The sequence below is a fragment of the Sphaerodactylus townsendi genome, linkage group LG01 (assembly GCF_021028975.2).
Source record: "Sphaerodactylus townsendi isolate TG3544 linkage group LG01, MPM_Stown_v2.3, whole genome shotgun sequence".
NCBI lineage: Eukaryota > Metazoa > Chordata > Lepidosauria > Squamata > Sphaerodactylidae > Sphaerodactylus > Sphaerodactylus townsendi.
The window spans coordinates 28,919,041-28,940,078 of NC_059425.1; the positions used below are offsets into that span (position 1 = coordinate 28,919,041).

The window sequence follows — 21,038 nt, forward strand, 5'->3', positions numbered from 1 at the left end:
TCCTCCCATCTCTTTCCCCATCCCTTATGGCTCCTCCCATCTCTTTCCCCATCCCTTATGGCTCCTCCCATCTCTTTCCCCATCCCTTATGGCTGGGCCTGAAACAATGCAGGCTAGACCTCACTGCCCAGCAAAACCTTTCCAGAGCTACTAGCCACTATGGCTACCAGGAACATATGGGCAGAGAGCACAGGGCTACATATTGATGCGTGAAATGAGCAGGCTTCCGTTGGTTGTAAATTCACTCACACTGTGTATGCCCATCTAGTTTTGTAGGTGCAAAAGTCCCATCATGAGGTGCAATATCCCCACTAGGAGCATACAATACCACTTAAAACTTGCGCCTCCAATGGGCCAAGAATGGCACCAAGTGTAGTTGGCCAGTAATCTGAACTAGAAGAGCAGTAGTCAGAAAAACAAGCAGCAGAAAAAATATGAATGCTATTTCTTATTGCGTTAGCCCTGTATATTCATCCTCAGGGATTTGCAGAACTAAAAAAAAAGAAATTTATAAGAGGTAGGGTTACCAACCATTTAAAGATTGTTTTTTTTTAAAAAAATCAATTAATGATCTCGCTTTTACCCAATAAATCAAATCCATTCTATTTTAACGCAAATGGCAAAACCTCCAGGAAAGGGTTTTTCTGATGATCCTGTGGGGAAAGGGTGGTTTCACCACATTCCAGAATACAGAATAGTCACTTCTACCCAAACAATGATCAAGACATCTGTGTTGTAGAAGACCCAGATCTGAAAGAGACGTTAGGTATGTCAATGTTGCCTTGATGTATCAGATTCCACAAAGGCTAGCCAGATACTTCCAGAAAGCCCATAAGCATGGCATGTAAGCAATAGCCAGTCCATCAGTCTTCCAGTAATTGGTATTTGGAGGTATACTGCTTCTGAACATGACGGCTCCGTTATTATGACAGCCATCAATAAAACTGTTTCCCCCCCTCATACTTTCTGTAAAGCTACCTAAACTAGATGCCATGAACACAATCCTGCTTCCCTGAATCCTGTCATCAGAAGCATACAAAGCCACCTTTCACTGAGTCAGACCCACTGGTCCATCTACTCTGGCATGGCCTGCTCCAGAGGTGGGATCCAGCAGGTTCTCACCAGTTCCCGAGAGTGGGTTACTAATTATTTGTGTGTGCCGAGAGGGGGTTACTAATTGGGTCTGCTTTTCTGTTAGAAATTCCATTAGGTCCAAAAATCATAAAGTCTTGTTGTTTCCTATGTGGCTGGTTAGCGAAGGTAGAAAACGGGATAATTCTCCCTGTTGGGCTGTTTTAAAAACATGTTTTAGTAATATGGTAAAGTTCCTTGTTTAAGGAAAGTATCCTTCTTTTGATTTCTAGAAACAAAATTAAGTATTTGAAAGTATTAAGTATTTGACAGGCAGTCAATTAGAGGAGAAGTAGTTGTTTCTGTTGGCAGTAGACGATAGGAGTTTCTATAATGAGTTTAAATTATGGACAGAAAGATACCAACTGGAAATTAGGAACTTTTCTTTTACAGTAAGTTTTTTACAGTAACAGAGAAATTATTAATGCCCCGCCCCCGGAATGCCCAGCCCCGCCCCCATCGTGCCCCACCCAGCCCCAAAACCGTGAGACAAATCTTTCTTTATCCTTAAGGCCAATTACGTGGGGGGTGTGGGGGTGGGGAGGGGTTGGAAAAGAGCCAAAGGGGCTAATTTAGTCTACTATTTCAGCTTTTTATAGATGAATGCACCAACTCAACTCATTTATTAAAAGCTGCAATTCTAACAAGCAGCAATTAAAAAGGTTTATTTAATATAAGCATAAGGCAGCAGGGCTCAACAATGGCCGCAGAATCCAGCTTCCTAAAAAACTTGGCTTTCGCTGAAAAGAGTGGAAAAGTTTTTAGACCTTCTGGTTACCAAGTTGTTTCCATAAGGTTATGGGCACTGCCTGGAGAAGTTCCATAAACCAGTAAACCTGTGGGATAGAACTGAGGGAGGCCAGGGCTCCAGGGCCCTTTATAACGCTTTGTCCCTCCCCAGTTGCAAAATAAACCATACATAACAGTAAAAATGCCAGTATAAATTAGGCAAAATGAAGTAGTATATGAATGTTAATTTGCATGATATTTGCACGTTACAAAATGAAATAGTTATTTTGTCACAGAATGCGGAGTATATCCAGCCCTGATTAAATCTCTTCCCAGAGATTGTTGCAGTGAGGAATCTACCTTGCTAATTATGTGTGTAATTTAAGGGTTGGGGCGGGTTCGGCAGGAGGCACAACACAGGCACAACCAGTGGCGTCAAATTGCTCAGGGTGCCGTGTATCCAACGAGCATTTGTGCCATGGAAAGAGTCTGGGAAGAAAACAGGTATAGATTTGGGTACTTGAAAGAGAGAGTGGGGGAGAAGGACAGAGAGAAAAAGAGAGAGGTTGGCAGGGGGATGGCAGAGTTTTCATGCATACCCAGGTAATAGACCTCCTAAGCAATATGGCTACCTCCGTACCCACCCCCATGGTTTTCAAAATCACATCATACAGAAGCAAAGCAGGTATATGGTTGCGCTTGAGTGTATGCAGGTGTGCATGAGCAAGTACAACTCTATGGCAGCGGGCACACACATGGGAGGGTGTGAATGCATGTTTGTGTGTGTGCGCATCCACACGCCCAGCACACAAGCCCCAGTATGAAGGCCACATGAGAGACAAGCCTCCCCCCAAAACCCCAAAGGTGTGCCACGAACCTTGTCAAGCTGAGCTGCCGGTGGGTTATCAGTCTGTGGGAGAAAGGTAAAGGAGAGGAGGGAGTTAGCACACACAGAGCCACAGCAAATGGGCACCTCAGACTCCATCCACCACCTGTCCTGGGCCAGGTGCCGCAGGGCGCATTTGGGGAGCAGGGAAGGAAGGCGTGGCTTCGAGGGAACACAAATTCTGTTCAAAGAAGAGAGCCCTCAGATAATCCATCTAAGATGGGGAGTCACATGGAATAGCACCACAGACCACTTATCCTGACCACGGCCCTCCCACGAAAGGCAGTCACGTGCCCTGTGCCCCCTGCAGTTTGCTGACCGACTCAGAAGACAAAAGCCCCTCACTCTAAAGTCCAAAGGTAACTTGCAGTAGCCCAACCAGTCTCCATCAAGGCTTGTCGATTCAGAAGCCTCAGGGCTGAACCATGCTCCAAGTGGTCTCAGGAACACTTCTCCACCCCAGCATGCTATGCAGTGGGTCATTTCATTCAGGGCACAACAATGCATGCTGGGAGGAAAGGTCACCTTAGCAGGGTCTTCCTTTGATTCAGTGCATAGGCATTCATAAAAGCGAGCTCTTCTAAATGTCTTGACCAAATACAAGGCAGTGAAATAGTCACAACAATAAAATGATGGGTGGGGGCGAGCAGAGAAGAAGGCAGACAACTATATACCAATCGCGGAAAGAAGAGTTTGGTACGGAGCTAATATCTGATGTTACATCTGTATGAATGTATATTTTAAGTCATGTATAATACAGTGTGTGCAGAGGGGCAGGAGGCTTTAATTCTTCAGCACTGCCGACCTGCACAAGTTGTGCGAGTCCCACCTCCCCACCAGTATGCAAAGTCAGAAAAAGAGAAGAAATAAATCCAAAAGGTGGATTTGTTTACCAACATTTATGAATAGTCAGATATACACACACAATTTAATCTGTTAGACAGCCCTATCAAATCACAGCAATAGGGAAGACAACGTTGGGGGGGTGAAAACTGGCTTGCTCCAGGGGTTAAAGAGCTGAAACAGAATTAAAAACCCCTCTGTGGCTTAAAATTGACCCAGCTGGGCTTGGTCAAATCCCTGAGTTGGCCCCCAAAGAAAATTTTTGTGTGCACAGCAGATCTTGTGCAAGTGGAAGCCCAAAATTAGTCCTTGTGTCTGCTTGTGTAACATGGAAACAACTGTACCCCCTGCTGCATTTCCCATGTGTGCAAGACATAGCACAAGATATTTATTCTGATGCCATTTCAAAAGCAAATTAAAAGCATGCAAACAGTCTGTTGTATATTTAATTGCTCCATATGCACAGGGCTGTTTCATTAAAAATTATAATGAAGCATGTGCCGCTGCAGCCCTTATGTTATTCCTTGCACAACTGAAACTGCATTTATTATAGATCCCTTTCCACTCATGCATTGCTGGCTGCAACCCGCTGGGTTTTAGTTTAGCCTAAATCACAGACTGTTTAAAGCAGTGGTTCTCAACCTTCCTAATGCTGCGACCCTTTAATACAGTTCCTCGTGTTGTGGTGACCCCCAACCCTAACATTTATCCATTTTACAGATGGAGAACACTGATGCAGAGAGTCTTAGGCGACCCCTGTGAAAGGGCCGTTCGACCCCCAAAGGGGTCTCGACCCTCAGGTTGAGAACCACTGGTTTAAAGGCTAACATGGGATATCTCCTGCCCAGAATCTCTTGGAACATCTTATGTGTGACAAAATAAAACAAACTGGTGGCAAAACACTTTTCCCATCGACCATGGCAGGCGACGAGGTTTACAGCTCTTTTGCAACACTCTTTTTAACACTGTCAAAGGGCACATCCTGAACGGAAATTAGGAAAATGACAACTAGTGACACTTGCTAGGATCAATCACATGAAAAGATAAGCAAGAAGGGTGACAAAACAGAACAAAAGGGTGTGTTTGCAAGCTGCAGATAAGAAACGGAGGGAGGAGAAAATTAAAGAATTATCGTAGATGATCGGCCCTTTAACCCACCGAGGTTGAAAAAACTGCTAGCTGCTGGAGGAGTAAGAATTTGTAGCAGCCTTCTGTGAAAAGAATTTTAAGAACCGAGTCGCGTAAATGCTTCCCTGCAGAATACAGTATCGTCCAGTGCTTCCAAAGTCACTTCTTGGGACGAAACATTTCTCCCACCTCAAAAGAGCGTTACATTTCTCTTTTCCCACTCTGATGTCACCACTGCAAATGGGAGAACTGGTCAGGAGTTCCAAACCACAAAAAGGCTCTTAATTTTATTGCACTGTTGTAGCCCGGGATCTCTGCAGGGGAAAGGGGCTGCTAATGAGCTAGGAAGGAGATACAGCTTGACCATCCTCAAGCTCTCTAAACCTGCACTCTGAATTTCATAATGGGCTTGTATGTATATTCTGAATCCCGAAGCTGATTTTGCCACCTACGAAACTGGGTATTACATGCATATTCTTTTTTTTAAGCAGTCTGTACAGACTGCATTTCCTGTGCAGAAGGGAGGAGTCACAACAATTAAGGACCACAGGTTGGTGGTACAGCAGATGGCTATGTGTGCAGTCCCAGGTTCGGTGGCAAGCAGAAGCAGCAAGGCTGCCGTAGACTAGGGCTTGAGAGACCCAGAAGAAGTCCAAGTTAGATGGATGTGGCTTAACTTTGTCCGATGCAGCTTCACTTATGGTCATTTGCCTGGTGGTTATGGACTCTCGTTTGCAGGTAAATACTTGGTCATCATATTATCGGTGATTTCCTCACTGGCGATTAATCCTGGGATAGTCGCCCGAAATATCCAGGTTCCCTCGAGATCTCCTCACAGCCAAACCGTGGAACACAGATCAGTCCTATTTCTGGCGCCCCCCCCCCCCTTTCATGGGATTTTCCTGGACCTGCTTGTATATGCACCTTTTTGAAAAAAACACTCCAATGGGAGCTAGTAGGAGATGGGGGCTACACATTTGAGGGTCCATAACTTTGGCCCCCATTAACCAAACTTCACCAAACCTGGGTGGTATCATCAAAAGAATCTCCTACTGATACCACCCAGGTTTTGTGAAGTTTGGTCCAGGGGGTCCAAAGCTATGGACTCTCAAAGGGGGTGCCCCCATCCCACATTGTTTCCAATGGGAGCTAATAGGAGATGGGAGCTACACGTTTGAGGGTTCATAACTTTGGCCCCCATGAACCAAACTTCACCAAACCAAACTTCACCAAACTTCATCATCAGGAGGGTCTCCTAAAGATACTCTGAAATTTTGGTGCTGCTAGCTTAACAATTGTACCCCTGACAGCAGGCACCCCCCAAGGGGCAGGCCTAGATGTCTTCACTAGAAACATGCTTCAGTGAGGATGTCAAAACCTGGATGAAAAGGTGCCGATTCTTTTGAAACTTGGTTGTAACTAAATTAAATTTTCAGTGGGAATTCAGTCATCATCTACCTAAACTCAATCAGAAATCTAGGGAAGAAGGTCTGTGATGGTATTAATTTCACTACTCAACGTGACTCTCTCATTGATTGAACACCATTGCAGAGTACCGTTTAGGAAAATGGTCTATTGCCTTTCAGATCAGAGGCTACAGATATTGAGAAAGGGACTCTGACCCCAACACCATTCCAAGTCCACAACAATTGTATGGGAGAAGAAACAGCGACTTAGATGTGTGTGTAAGAGAGAGGGGGGAGAGGGAGAGAGCGTGTGTACGTTTTTAGGTTTCTTGGGTAATGTGCACTTAGCTGCACAAGAAACAACAAGTTGCTTTTTTTGTAAAAGAGTAGCTGACCAAGGAATGGTAAGGGAAGTAGCCGAGGAGTAGCTGACCAAGGAATGGTAAGGGAAGGGGCTTGGTTGTGGCTTTAAATCTCCATTCAGCCATAAAGCTCCCTTGGAAATCCTAGGAATGTCAACTCTCAGTTTAACTGCTCCTAAGAAAGGAAATTCAGTGAATGGAAGTAATTGTACCAAAAAACAGTATTGCATAGACCCCGCCCAGTAAGGGCCAAGCAAGTTTGTATAAGACAGGCATATCACTGGCCCTTCTGTGTATCATTCCAGTTTTAGTATGTGTGCTGCCAAAGGGAGAAAAAGAATATCACTGGCCCTTAACAGACACCTTGAAGGCTGATCCTTTGGAATCATCCAAATTCCAAACTGCAGGAAGCTGGAGACTTGACAACATACCGCAGAATTCCTCTGAGATCCATCACCCTGATAAGGTTACCTGTAAACTCTTCCCTTCTTAGGGACAAAGGGTAGTTTCAGAAGGACAAGACGGGGTTCAGATCAGGAGAATTGTACTGGGGGAAAGTTTTAAATCTACCCTCCTCCCCCCATCACAATCCTTATCCGCCTCTGCTGGATTTTAGTGTTAAAATGCACAGGAAACCTGACCCTGCGTCCCTCCCCAGTCAAGTTTAAATTTGCCCCATGGGTCTCAAATACTGTATGACTGCTTTCCCCAAATTTACAACCATAGACATTTGGATTCCGAGGACAGATTCAGTTATACTCGTTTGCATAAACTTATTGTGTTGAATCCCTTTTGATAGCAAAATCTCCCTCTGAATCCCCCCCCCCCCCTTCTACTTTGACGTGACTGGGAAAGAAGTACGTCAGGATGAAGGGGGGATGAGGTTTGAGGGAAGAGGGGACGGACTGGGAAGAAGAGAGAAGAACGGAGGAAGTTGCCCACCCCTCTGAACAAGTTTAATTTTTTAAAAGAAACTGGTCACAACCTTCAGGTGTTTCTTGAGCGAAACATTTTGTTTATTTTCAGTGTACAATATGAACGTGGAACTTAAAAAATCAAATTCTTACCAAAAATAAAAAAGGAACAACAATACTTGGATCCTGCACAGTACACCTTGGCATACCATCCTTATAGAAAACCTCAGCCACCCAGAAGGTCCATTTATAAAAACTCATTGTCAGCTGAAACACACCTCGCATTCAGTGTCTCGCTTTTTAATACCCCTAGGTCTAGGAAAAGGCCAGCTCTTCTCTTGATTATGCTGTGGAATCCTGCAACCCCTCCCGGCCTTGCCTTCCAGCTTCCCTAACAACAGCAACCCCCACATGCCCTTCTGGACTCCACCAGGAATTTAGAAGATTCACCCCCAGAAAATGGCTTTCATGTCTTTGGCCTAAGCATCGGGACAAACCAATAAACAAGCACAGAAAAACACAAGGGATGGGAAAACTCCTTCATGGGAGGATGGGCACAGGTTTGGTAGGGATGCAAAGAACTGGTCTAATGGCTGACATGGAAAGGCTGGAGCGGATCACATCCCTGATCTATGAGAAGTTTAGATATTACAGGAGAGGGCAACCAAGGCAGACAGCTCCAACTCCAGCAGCCAACGCACTAAGATGTGGAGTGTGTGGGTATGAGAGATCCAGGATCCAAGCTCTGCTTGGCCACAAAGCTCACAAGTCAGTTGCTCTCAGACTCGGTTTCCCTGTCCGCAAAGTGGAAAGATCAGGTTTGGAAATGGCTTAATAGCATAGCTGAGTACGGGAATCCCTTTCCTATTGCCAGGATTGGGGGCAGACAGGGCATGATTTAAGAAGCCCAACTTTGGTGCAAAGGAAAGGTCAATTCCGAGGTCTACATTAACATATTGGAAATCTGCAAATACTTAGTTCTTTTGCATAATTCCTTCTCTTAATAACAAGGAAGGCAACATATGGTACTGAAAACCCCTACCCTAATCACTGGAAATCATATTAAACTACTCCCATTCCCCACAACAAATACTTGAGGCTAGAAACTTGCTTTTACATAAACCTGTTTATATCATTTTCCCCAGTGGTTAGAAAAAAGGGAAAACACGGTACGGTGTGTAAAGAACAGAGCTAACCGATGCTGTTAAGAAGTGAAGCAAAGACCTGGTGTGGAAAAGCCCCCCCTGCATATGTTCCTAGCAGCATGCAAGGTTGTCCAGATGGGAAACACAAGAATCTGCTACTGCTCAGAGAAAGCAATATAATGAACCTTCTTCTGTGGCCTGCCTAGGCCAATACTCTCCATCCATATTGCAGCAGAGTGTTTTTAGATAGTACATGCGTTGCCTCCTACTTCCATCCAAGATCTAGTGGAAGCATTATTATCATGTGTAAACAGTCTAAAATCTTTCACCAGATACCCAGAAGCAGACCTTGCCTTTTCCCACTACAGCCCCCAAGGAGCTCTCCCAAAGCCTTGCTCTAGTCTTTTAACACAAGCTCCACTGCACTGTACACACAGCAATGTTCCTGCTGTCCGCCATCGGGCTGAGTCAATCTACAGACGCCTTAACAATTTTAAGCATAGGCACAGGGCTATACAGCTTCAGCTGTCATGGCCTTCCCAACAGAATCCTGTGAACTTCAGTTCTGGCAAGATGCAGAGAATTCTCTGCACTGAAGATGGCCACCCACAACTACAATTCCCAGCTTTCCTTGTAAAGCAGGAACGAACGGCAAGCTGTTCCCCAAGCTAAAGTTCACCTGGGAGGGGAATGAAAAAAAAGCCCCAGAAAATGTTCGCAAAAGATTCTTAGCAAACCAAAAGGACCACCATCCAAAGCCAGTTCTGCTCTGAAAGGACTGAAGACTTAGTAGAGAGACACAGCACCTTCCTGCTGACAACTGTGCATAGAAGAGGAAGCCAAGAAGGCAGCAGCAGGGAAAACTAAGGATTAATCCAAGCCACCAGGGCGTGGATGGAGCCAGACTGGTCACTAGGGTTGCCAGCTTTGGGTTGGAGATTTTAGGGGAGGAGCCTAGGAAGAACCAGGCTTGGGGAGGGGAGGGATTTCACTGGAGCATAATTCCATTCTCCACTATCCAAAGCAGCCATTTTATCCAGGGAAACTGATCTTGGTCATCTGGAGATCAACTGTAATCATGGGAGATCTCCAGGTGCTATCTGGAGATTGGCAACCCGAGTGGTCCTGCCCAGGACTGCATGAGAGAGGGTTCCCTCAAGGCCAAAGATGTTGATGCCGATGATGCGCCGCCTCACCTCCCTCTTCCACCTGGCCAACCACTCGTCCCTCTTCCTCTTGCTGATGTAGTATGGGTCCCCAGCCTGGAAGGTCAGACGCTGCATTGGCCTGGGGCGCAGGTTTGACTCGCAACCCAGCCCTCCACGTAGGCGGCCTCGCGATCCCTGCATGCAGCGACAGACACAGAGAGAGAGAGACAAAGAGTGGAAAGTGAGGCATGGCTGGGAGATGGAGCTCAAAGGCAAAGCAGGCACCAGCATTACACCTACAGTAGCATGTATTATTTGACGTGAGGAAGTCCCAAATTGCACAAAAATCTGCCCAATGGTTAAACAAAAATGTAACTTTTTCTAGCCAGAGGGAGATAAAGCAGAAAAGCGCCATCTCCAGCCATGCAAAAGTTCCAACCCTGCCTTTTATTGGCCTCAGACTTTACCAGGCGCTATACATAAGGGTCGAAATTGCACATACCGCTGTAAAGACCAGAATCTTGTTTAAAACAACTACAAAACCCCAGAAGCCAAGGGTCTAACTAAACAATAAACATTCCTTGGGTTGGGTCTGTGTCAGCTATGAATCATGTCAGATACACAGCTCAGAGTTCTCTTCTGGGAATTCAATTCTCACATGAACAGGGCAGGGCTTGACAAATAATAGGCGCCAAGTTGCTTTGACACCTAGAAATTTCTCACTGTTACACCTAGTATTTTCCAGCAGTGATTCTTTTATGGCATCTTTTACCCATTCTCAGTGGAAGTACAAAGAGCTGGCTTCGACCATTTTTCTACGGGTGAAAAAGGGAGGAAGTGGATCCCTTTGACCACCCAAAAGGCTATGTTCATGGAACTGCACAGATAAAAGTCAGGTGGGATGGGACTGTCTTATGGAGAGGAATTTGGCAGCACTGAGTGAAAAATCTGTCTGGATACAACCCACAGCTTATGTGCCATTATTATTTTTTCATTAGAGTAATTTGTTATATGACAGAAAAGTAAATGTACATGAAGTTTTTGTCATAGCTTGTTTGTATATGAACTTTATACCATTCACAGGCAGTGGTAAATTTATTTCTTGTTGCTTTCTATACTAGTTCAAATATTCAATTAAATGACACTTTTAAAAACAATAGTGAAACTGTGAAGGACACAGTATAGGGGTGGAGGAGATGGCAGTCCCTTCTCCTTGTGCCTCATGGTCCTGATACAAATTGGGCTCCAAACACCTGGGAACTGAATTCTCAATGAGGAACAACAGCCCATCCATCACAAGGACCCAGGGAAAACCATAAAAGTATGATTATGCCTTCTGGTGCTGAGGTTGCTATTTTCTGCATTGGTTTCCATAATTTCATGCTAAGGAAGTACAACTCTGAATGTAGGAATTGAAGCAATTCATGTATCGTGCTTTCAAAATGTGCAAAGGGGCAGACACCTTGCTGAAACATAGGGCAAACTGCTAACTCAGCTGTGCAAATTATTGGCCAGTTCACCTTTTTAAGGTATTGTGAGGGCAAGGGGGAAAAAGACAATAAGTCTTGTTTTGCACATGCTCTAAGATGTGTTGGCAGAGATGAGCCAGCTGGACCTAGCCAGGACCCAAGAACAATGGCAAAGGCTGTAACCTAAGAGGTTCATCTGCTTCCTGGACTAGGAGTTTCATAACCTGACTCTGGGACTTACACTGGCAGTCACCTGGGGCTGTGAACATCTGGGACTCAGAGCCCCCTTCTGGCACCAAAAGGATGTAGCCTTGTGACTGGCAAGCAGAACAATGTCCTTGAAATGACTTGAATCAGGTATAAATACCCTCATATCTGGTTTTCTGGTCAACAGAGTATTACATTTGCCTTTTGCCCTGTAGACGCCAAAATCCTGTTACAACCACGGGTCTCAGGAGTATCATCTGTTAAGACAAATTTTATGTATGACCATCCATGACTTGGACAACCCCTGTTTACATTCTGGAAGATTAAACAGACCCACCTACATGCCAGGATAGAACAGCAAAGGTGTACAGGTTGGGGAGTCCTTGCAGATGCTTCGTCCCTTGCCCTAGAACAGTGGTGGCGAACCTATGGCACTCCAGATGTTAATGGACTCCAACTGGCTATGCTGGCAGGGGCTGATGGGAATTGTAGTCCATGAACATCTGGAGTGCCATAGGTTCGCCACCATGGCCCTAGGATGAAAGGCTAAAGAGTCTAGGGATTTCCAGTGGTGGGGGAAGAGGATGACTAAAGACATGATAATTACGGATACATTTGAAAAAGCCAAATGGATCTCCCTTCCCGCCCCCCTGCAATACTAGAATCTGGGAACTTCCAGGGTAATTTGGACTTCTGGGGAAATGACATTTCAGCATTCCACTGAGGAAGAGCTCACAAAAATGTCTCATTATCATGAATGGCGTTTTAGAATGCCTCATTCTGGATATTTTTGCCCTCCTAAAGAAGGTGTACAGCTGACAGTAAAGGACTGTGTCTTTAAATTCAATCTGTGTTTCATTACACAGCAAAACAAAAAGAATTCATAGATTATAACTGTTCCTATGTATACAGTTGTATTTTCTGTATATGTGCATTGTTAGTGGCTTGCATTTTTGTAACTTTCTGTATTTATGTATGTTCAAAGCTGTTTTAGACAACAGTGCACTTATTTTCACTTTTCAATTCACTTAGTAAATTAGTGGTAAGTATTGAAGTTTGTAGTGTTGTGTTCTTAAGCAGCAGGACTGGCGGTGTTTTTTGTTTATTGTTAATTGCTGTTCAATATGCTTAAGTCCTATTTGTAGTGTGAAATGCCATTTCACTCTGGTCGAGCCTCTGAGTGCTCCCAATCACACGTTGCTGATATGGGCTATTTTGCCGGCTTGCAAAGCAAGTTTTTCTTAGCTTTTGCCTCCCCAAGTATTGGGGACCTTAAATTTGACAGGTGAACTAGAAGGGTTCGATTAGACCCATTACTTCTGAGAAAATCTAGGATCAGAAGTGTGAGCCAGCTCTCAGAAGCAGCCCCCCTCTCCCTCTTTCTTTATATTCTTCCTTTTTCTTTTCTATTTGTTGATACATTTACTTGTTTTTAACTTTTAACTTTTTAAACTCTTTTTTCTTTTTTTTCCATATTAAAAAAAATACTAGAATTTGGAAATACCCAGCGAAGTTAGCGGGCATCAGATCCAGGAAGGCCAAAAACAAATGCTTCTTTACCCAACAAGTAATTAAACAGTGGAATTCACTGCCAATTTATTAATTTGCTTCATTTATATCCCGCTTTTCTCCTCATCAAGGATCCAGATTGGCTGACATTATTCCCTCATTTCATCCTCATGACACCTCTGTAAGGTAGGTTAGGATGGGTGTGTGACTGGCGTAAGGTCACCCAGGGTCAGGAGCTGCACCTGGTGATTGAAGGACATTCCTAGCTTAATGATTTTGTAATGATTTATATTCACAGGGATGGCATCTGGGTGCTGGAGGTGCACTTCCACTTCAGTGTAATTGTTGCTATATGTAACCAGCCTGTTGTATGTAATGGAACTTTCCTTTCTCTTGATCTTTATGGCTTCACATGTTTGTAGATAAATAGGCTGACCCTGGCAGGTTAGTCCCAGGGGAAAATAGGATGTGCCTGTTACCCTGTGGGGGTGACCAAGCCAGGTGGCTATATCTCTCCCTTTCACAGACTTTGGGGCGCCTAAGCTCCAAAATAACTCTTTTCACACATTCTTTGGGAAAAAGGGAAGGGGGACTTTCTGGGGATAAAGGGACTGGCAGAACTGGCTTTCTCATGCTGGGTACTTCATTGCCTTTCAAGAAACGCTACTGATCAAGAATCCAGAGTCTGTTTATTGGCTAAAGGACCAAGACCTTACACCCAGCAAATTTCCAAGGCAGAGTGGATATTTGAACTGGAGGCCTCCCAGATCCTTACTCTAACTCCTATACCACACTGGCTGTTGTAGTGAAGGCCACAAGTATAAATGGCTTTGAGATGGCGTTAGACATATTCATAGCTACTAGCTGTGATGAGTAAATGGATCTTCCGCATGCAGAGAGAATAAACCTTTGAATAGCAGTGCCAGCAGACAACACCAGGGGGGAAGGTCTTTGACTGTATGTCCCATTTTCTGGCCCTCCAAAGCACCTCATTGGCCACTGGGTGAAACAGAATGCTGTACTAGGTGGATCATTGGTCTGATTCAGCAGGAATCTTACACTCCCACTGGAGGCTTCCAAAGTGCATATTCTAGATCAGGGGTCTGCAACCTGTGGCTCTCCAGATGTTCATGGACTACAAGTCCCATCAGCCCCTGCCAGAATGACCAATTGGCAGGGGCTGATGGGAACTGTAGTCCATCAACATCTGGAGAGCCACAGGTTGCAGACCCCTGTTCTAGAATATGCACTGGATATCTGGAGTCCATAGGCAAGCCAAGAGAAAAAAGGGATTTTAGTACTGATACTTCCTTAGAATTCTTAACTGGATTCTTGATTGTTGTTCACTATTACAACAACAGTGTGTGCTATTAAGCAAAGTCAACAAACACAGATGGACAGACAGAACATCCTAAAGTGGAGATTATTCCCAAGGCAACTTTTTTCTTCATGGCTCCTTCAGGTTTCCGGCTGAGCAGATGCTTTGAGTTGTGTTGGTTTTGCAGCCTACAACATCCTGGAAGGTTTTGGAAATGGGGGCTGACACATTGGGCAGCAAATTGAAGTCTTGACCAAATTGCCATCTTATTTAATTCTCACAACCAAGTCCACCAAATCAAACTCGGTTGTGTGAATTGGAACCTAATTGTATCGAGAAGGCAGCTGTACCAAGACAGTTCTGGACCATGGACCCTCTGGGGCTGTCTGATGAACGCAGTCGCACCAGGGATGATGTGATTTAAATACGTTGGTTCCTACAACCTACAGGAATATGAATGTTAAGGTCAGGCTGGCTCCCCCAGGAACCACTTGAATGTTTCTAATTCATTCCTGGGTTGAAGCGCACAGTGGGGAGCAAGCTAGTATGCATCGCTGAAGTGTGCCATTGCAAGATGAGTACTTGCCTCCATTTTCATAGAGTTGTAGTGGTTTTCGTCCTTCTCTTCTTTGCCTGCAAGCAAAAAGAGCAGCATGAGTGACAGAAGTTGAGAAGGGCCAAGTGGGAGAGTACAACCAAGTGGGGAGGGGGACACAACTGTTACTGTGGAAATCAAACACACTCAACCAGCACACTCAGCCCTAGAGCTCACAGAATATTTACCCCCATGGTGAGTGGAACTGATGTGGTTGGGGACACCCATCTACATAACCAGCATCCCACTACTGGAGTGTGGGGTAATGGAGGAATGCTCTCTCTTCCCAATATAGAGTTGCTCTCCTTCCTCTCCATGCCAAAATAATCTTTTATCCTTTGGATCTCAATGCTTGTGCGGATCTCTTAGACTGAACCAGAACTACCCCATGTGTGTTTCCAAACCATCTCTTAAGGAAGAGACGGAAATCTCAGCTCCTGCTACACTAAACTGCCTCTTTCTCAAGACAGGTGGGGAAAAGCCCTTGAGAAGGGAGGGGGAAGGGATGGAGCTCAGCCCCACACAGACACAGTCTTCTCAAATCTTTGTACACCATTCAGAACATCAAACAGGCAGCGAGGAGGGGAGGAGGGTGACTTTGTGCTGTCCTGCTGCAAGTTTGCTCAACCTCCAAGTTCACCTCTCTGTGTGAGCGAGGCGGGTGGCTTCCTGTGCTATCTTGCACATCTCACCTCTGGGCAGGTAACCGAGGCAGCTTAAAATAGCACTGAAAGAATCTGGGAGGAGGAGCAACTCTGGATGGCTGAAGGAGGGGGCCCGTCACACAAGGCAAATGCACAGGCTACCATCATGTGCCTAGGAATGTATAAAATACGCACATGTGCAGGGATGGGACAGAGATGGCAAAAGACCACCTTCTGAGGGTCTGCCGTGCCTGTCTCAGATATGTGTGTGCAGATGGAGAAGAATGGTATTCCTACCACCTGGGGAATGAAGACGAAGGAGAGGTTTCCCTGTCTTTTGAAAAACGTCCCCCAATTTGATTGAAGCCCCTTGTAAAAAATTCCCCCAGTTTGACTGAAGCCCCTGCATCTTCTTGCACAGAGCCAGGCAGGGCAACAGCAGCAGGGTCAGGCAACTCCAAAGCAAAAAGAGACTCAAACGACTTGCGCCAGAAAACTCAGACGCACCCACTGCATCAGAGCCACAAGGTCAAGCTAGGGATGAAGCGTGAGCAGGACTTCTTTCAGACTCAGGATTCCGTGATTATTATTTTTTAATTTAAACAATTTTGTGGGGCAATTCATTGCCCATTTTTTAAAAATGTAGCCTTATTCGGTGATTTTCCGTAATCTACTGCTTCCATTTCCATGTTCCCCCATGTTTTAAAGTATAAGGAAAGCATCGACACCGTGCGTGTGTGTACACGCACATTTGCAGATGTTCTTTTCTTTTCTCGGTGCTCATTTCTCCCCTCTAGCCCCTCTCTCCCCCTTCCCAACCCATCTTCGTGAATGTGGATGCCCAGACCTGCTTTCCGCAATCTCTTTCATTCCTGGGCACGGAAAATCCGCCCTGGTGCCACATTCCTTATACGTTCAGGGTCACCTCAGCTAGTTGGAACGAACGGGATGGTTCTCCTCCCCAGCCCCTCACCATCAGAATTTCCAGCCTGAAGAAAGGCCCCTTCCCATTGCAAAACTCCTGGCATGAAGGCAGCCAAGAAGACCCCTCCCTTTTGCAGGCTCCCTGCCAGCAGGAAACCTAAGCTCCCTGGGAACGTGGAATTTGTCATTCAAGCCCACTTTGCAAAAGGCTCTTTCTAGATTTCTAGGGCAAGGCAGAATTCCACCAAGCCCCACCCAGACAGTGAAGGGGGGATACACAGCAGGAATGAAAGCCAGGCAAGAAGGAGAAAGAAGAAGCCCTCCTAGGGAAAGCTGTGCAACGGGACTCCATTTCAATGCAGACTTAAATGAAGCCGCTCCATCAGGAAGGATGGTATATCCACTCCTCCAGGAGTGGATTTGGGGAGCTGTAAAGGGCAACAGAGTGGGAGATCCATGCAGCGGTATTCTCCCAGACATTTCCCCATGCAGGCTCCACTACAATGAACCACTACACTCTTGCTTAGTTTGCCCTGGTTTCTTTCAGAGTCACACAGGAGAACGAGGCACGAACTCGGCTTGTGTGTTCTCGAGCGTGCAAAGTTCCCAGCAGATTTAACCCATTCCTACCCCCTCCACCCAACTAGGTGCTATATAACAATTGATTTAAGTCTCCATAGCAACAGGATAGCCTATTAAAATAAAATATCTACACAGAGATCTTTATTGACCCATATGATGGGAAAATATGGTCAGGTCAAAATCCCTCTCCGTGCACTTTCTGTCCCGCTTTGATAAGCAGCAATCTCTTGCTCATGCTTTCTCTTTGGTTCCTGCACATGTGGATGTGGGCTCTTCTCCCCCCTCCCCACCCCATGACATGGTCTCTTCTGTTGCTTCCTGTCCCTCTCATGCATGCACATCACCACCACCCCCAAACAAGGCCCCCACGCTGGTTGCCACAAAAACCATAGCTTGCCATCTTGTAGACTTCTCGCTGTTCACCCCTTTTCAGCCAAATACCAGTGAAAAAACAAAGCATTTGGGGGGGGGGGGGGGGAGAGAATAACAGGCATTGGGGCCAGGCACCTAAAAAGCAGATTCTGACTCCTCCCAAGTCTCCTAAAATTCAACACGTTTTGCAAACTCTGAGAGCCATCATTCTTACTCTGGAATGAAAGCAAGCAGAAGGGGTAAAAGCAACAGCTCTGGTTTTTAGGAAATGTCTGTTGTGGTGTGCAGCCAAAGGCGCTGCAAAGCATCAGCCGCATTCAACGGAAATTCTACTTGCACATCAGCACCTGTGACCTGCCAGAATCTTTGGTCCATATGATGGTCAGGAATAACGAGATGCACAGGGACCCTTCTAGCCTAGCTTCCTAAAGTGAAGAGACTAAATCCCTTTCTCCCAAGGACACTTCCCCTGTTTCTACTATGCACGTCAAAGGTGAACATGATGAAGTGCTACCAAGGTTGCTCTCCAATGTGCATCTAGCCTGAGGACACGCATGGTGTCCGCATGAGTCTGTTTAGATTAAGGATGCTCTCAAAACTGGGTGATATGATAGGGCATGGCCTTCATAGCAACAGGAGAAATACTGGTTCATCTCCCACCTCCCACCACCGCCTTTCTATCACTGCATGAGCTAACCAAACACCAGCAAAGCTACAGCAAGTCATGTGACAAGCTCCAGTCAAGGCTGTGGCTCAGTGACAGAACATCTGCTTGGAATGCAGAAGGTCAAAGGTTCAATCTCTGAGATCTTGAGTTTAAAAGATCAGGAAGCAGGTGATGTAAAAGACTCCCATCTGAGACCCTGGAGAGCCTCAGTATGCTACAGGGACCTCAGTATAAGGCAGCTTCAGGTATAAGAATTCTTAAGTCCTTGCTCCAAGCAGCTAAGGGTAAAGGGCACATAATAATGAACTCATTTCAGCTTCATGGTGAACACAGATGCCAATGAATCAAAGGCTGGTTCAGGCATCATCTTCGGCCCACCACAACTTTTCATGCAACACATAAACCCATTGAAAAGATTTTAAAAATGAAAATTCCACCAAGGATCGGGGATTTCTCAGTGACATCACAAGCACTAGCCAATCATCAACATCTTGCTGCCTGATTCTTTTGCACGCTTGCAGTTAACAGATTTTTCCCCCCAGCTTTTTCACCAAGACAAAAAATAAGTTTGGACTGAATACAGTGAGTGTGCTTTCAAACCAGTAGCACTATGCTAGAAATGTTCTGTCTTGTCTGCCTACACTTGCTGTCTACCTTGCTTCATCTCCATGAGCTGTACCTTATCTTTCCTGACCTTTCTGGTGGATCTTCACAGCCCTAGATCCTGACCTATATCTAGTGTAGAGTTTAGACACCCCAGAGCCCAACCACAGGGCACCATGCTCTTGTATGCTTCTACTGCAACAGCCCAGATCTGATCTATGTATTTCCCAAGCTCACCTTCACTGGCAGGCGGGTCAGGGCTGTCCTTGGGGGTGCAGCGTCCATTTTCCAGGGCCGAGCCCATCTCCCCATCCGGGAGGCTGCTGGATTCATTCTCACCACGCTGCCTGCCCTTCAGGTCGGTGGTGCTGCTGTTCTCTGGGCTGCCCATCTCCGCTTCTCCGTTGGGCACTTGCTCCATAGGGCTGGTGTCATGGGCAGGCGGGGGGCACTTCGGTGCTGAGGCTGTGTCTTTGGGGGCTTCGTTGCTCTCCACCTGAGAGGCGAGACCAAAGCAAACGCGTGGTATAAAAAAGCAGCTCCTCAACTGAACTCACATCCTCCAGATCCAGAGACTCGCCTAGAAATGCGGGCCATGAACCCTTTGGCAAAATTGAAACTGAGTGACCAGCTGCTGTGGGGTTTTGCGAGAGAGTCGAGGGCTGCCTTGGGACAAATGGTGAATTCACAGAAGTGAGAGCTGTAAATGCCACCACTTTTGAAAATCAGGCACATTTGCTTTTTAATAAGTGGCACTTCATAGGAAAGAAAGAGGTGTGGGACAGTTTCTCACTAGGGGGAGATATACAGGGAAGCAATTTTCAGAGGCCCAGCAGCAGCACAGAACAACCCCCACCCATGGGAACACTCATTTATTAGCTTTCCTCTTGTGGTCTCTGGTCCAACAAGTTTTCAAGCATTGCAACCTATAAAGTCTGTTGACAGGAAACTATAACAGGACAGAGAAATCATGTGCATCATGGCTAGCGATCCTTCATCTCTCCTTTGCAGTCCTTCACATGCAGCCTTTGGGCCCGTCCTTTTACATGTGGAGAAGGAACTATGTTTATATCCCACCTTTCTCCCCAATAGTGCCCCTAAGTCATTTACATTATTCCCTTCTACTCCATTTAAAACTCACAACACTCCTGTGAGGTAGGTTAAGCTGACAGAGTGTGTGATTGACCCAGGGTCCCCCATGAAACTTCCATGACACATTAGAGAATTGAACCTGGGTCTCTCAGATCCTGGTCTCCAACTTTAACCATTACTCCACACCTGCTCTGCACTGGAATGCAAGTATCAAGGAAAGGAAGAGTTACCCGGTGTTTTTTTAAAAGCAGAGAAGTAGGCTTCTGTGTTGCTGGCTACTGGTTACTGCTTGACCTCAGACAATTCTTACTTTGTTGTTACAGACTGGCTGCTGAACTTTAGGGCAGGAGGCTGCTGCTGAATTGCAGCATAGTTACTTGTCAGATTTTGGCATGGTTTTGTGAATTGCAGCATAGTTACTTGTCAGATTTTGGGGTGGTTTTGGTTTATAAAAACCAAAAGCCATTGGAAACTGTGGGCAGTGGGACATCTCCAGTCACGACCTGCTGTGCTTAAGTATTTCTGCAATCAGGTTTCTAATCCAGGTAAAAATAAACCTTCAAACACAAATGTCAATCCACCAACATCTTCAAAAACAAGGAAAAGAAAAAAGAGCATTCTTGGTTCAGACCAGAAACCCAACTAGGCCAGCCTGCTCGCCAGCCACTTCTGGGACGGTGACAAGCAAAGCAAGACAGAGAAAGTCATTCCATTTGTCCCATGCATCTGGTTAACAGAGATGTATTCATTTACTTTATTAACTGTCCACCTTTCTCCCAAAGAATGTGGAGGTTTCGATCCTATCCTCCAGCAATACATGCAGTACTGTTAAAAAGTCACATTTGAAAGGCATTTGAAAGGAACACATAAGAAGTATTCCTTATCACTTACATCATGTTCTTGGGTCCCTACACCCTGCAGAAACAAGGAATCTCAACAGGCATAGAGAAATGAAAATTAGTTACATGTTGGATGGAGTATTTTGATTTTTCCTCAATCCCTCCCAGTAAAAAATTATTGGGGTGACTGCCAACATTCAGTTAAAATGTCAATTACAAAAACAAGTACCAATAAAAATGCATGTCAGAGTAAGAATAAAAACCATCAAAGCAGCCAACCAAGCAGACACAATTTTATTTGATAATGTTTGTAGCTGTTTGTCCATTGTTTGCTTTGTTTTCCCTTGTTTTAATTGACCTATAAGCAGCCTTAACCACCATGTTGTAGGTTCGGGATACACTTTAAATCAGAATAAACATTTGGGGAGAAACTTGTAAGAGCTTAAAAACAGTACCACCCAGCTTAAAACCCAAATAAATGCTGAAAATATTCAAGTAACTAAGACACAAAGACACACCCCAAGA

General features: G+C 45.4%; 1 protein-coding gene across 3 annotated transcripts in view; it reads right to left on the reverse strand.

Moving 5' to 3' along the window:
• DNMT3A (DNA methyltransferase 3 alpha) overlaps positions 1 to 21,038 on the reverse strand; it is a 120,251-nt gene that overhangs the window by 46,974 nt on the left and 52,239 nt on the right. For 2 of the 3 annotated variants that reach the window (XM_048516199.1, XM_048516183.1), the window contains 4 exons: positions 18,820 to 19,078; positions 14,782 to 14,828; positions 9,741 to 9,887; positions 2,738 to 2,770 (listed from right to left, as the gene is read on the reverse strand). In XM_048516199.1, the coding sequence (XP_048372156.1) occupies positions 2,738 to 2,770; positions 9,741 to 9,887; positions 14,782 to 14,828; positions 18,820 to 19,078 (486 nt within the window). The remainder of the gene's footprint in view (positions 1 to 2,737; positions 2,771 to 9,740; positions 9,888 to 14,781; positions 14,829 to 18,819; positions 19,079 to 21,038) is intronic. The other variant, XM_048516191.1, reaches the window with a different exon arrangement.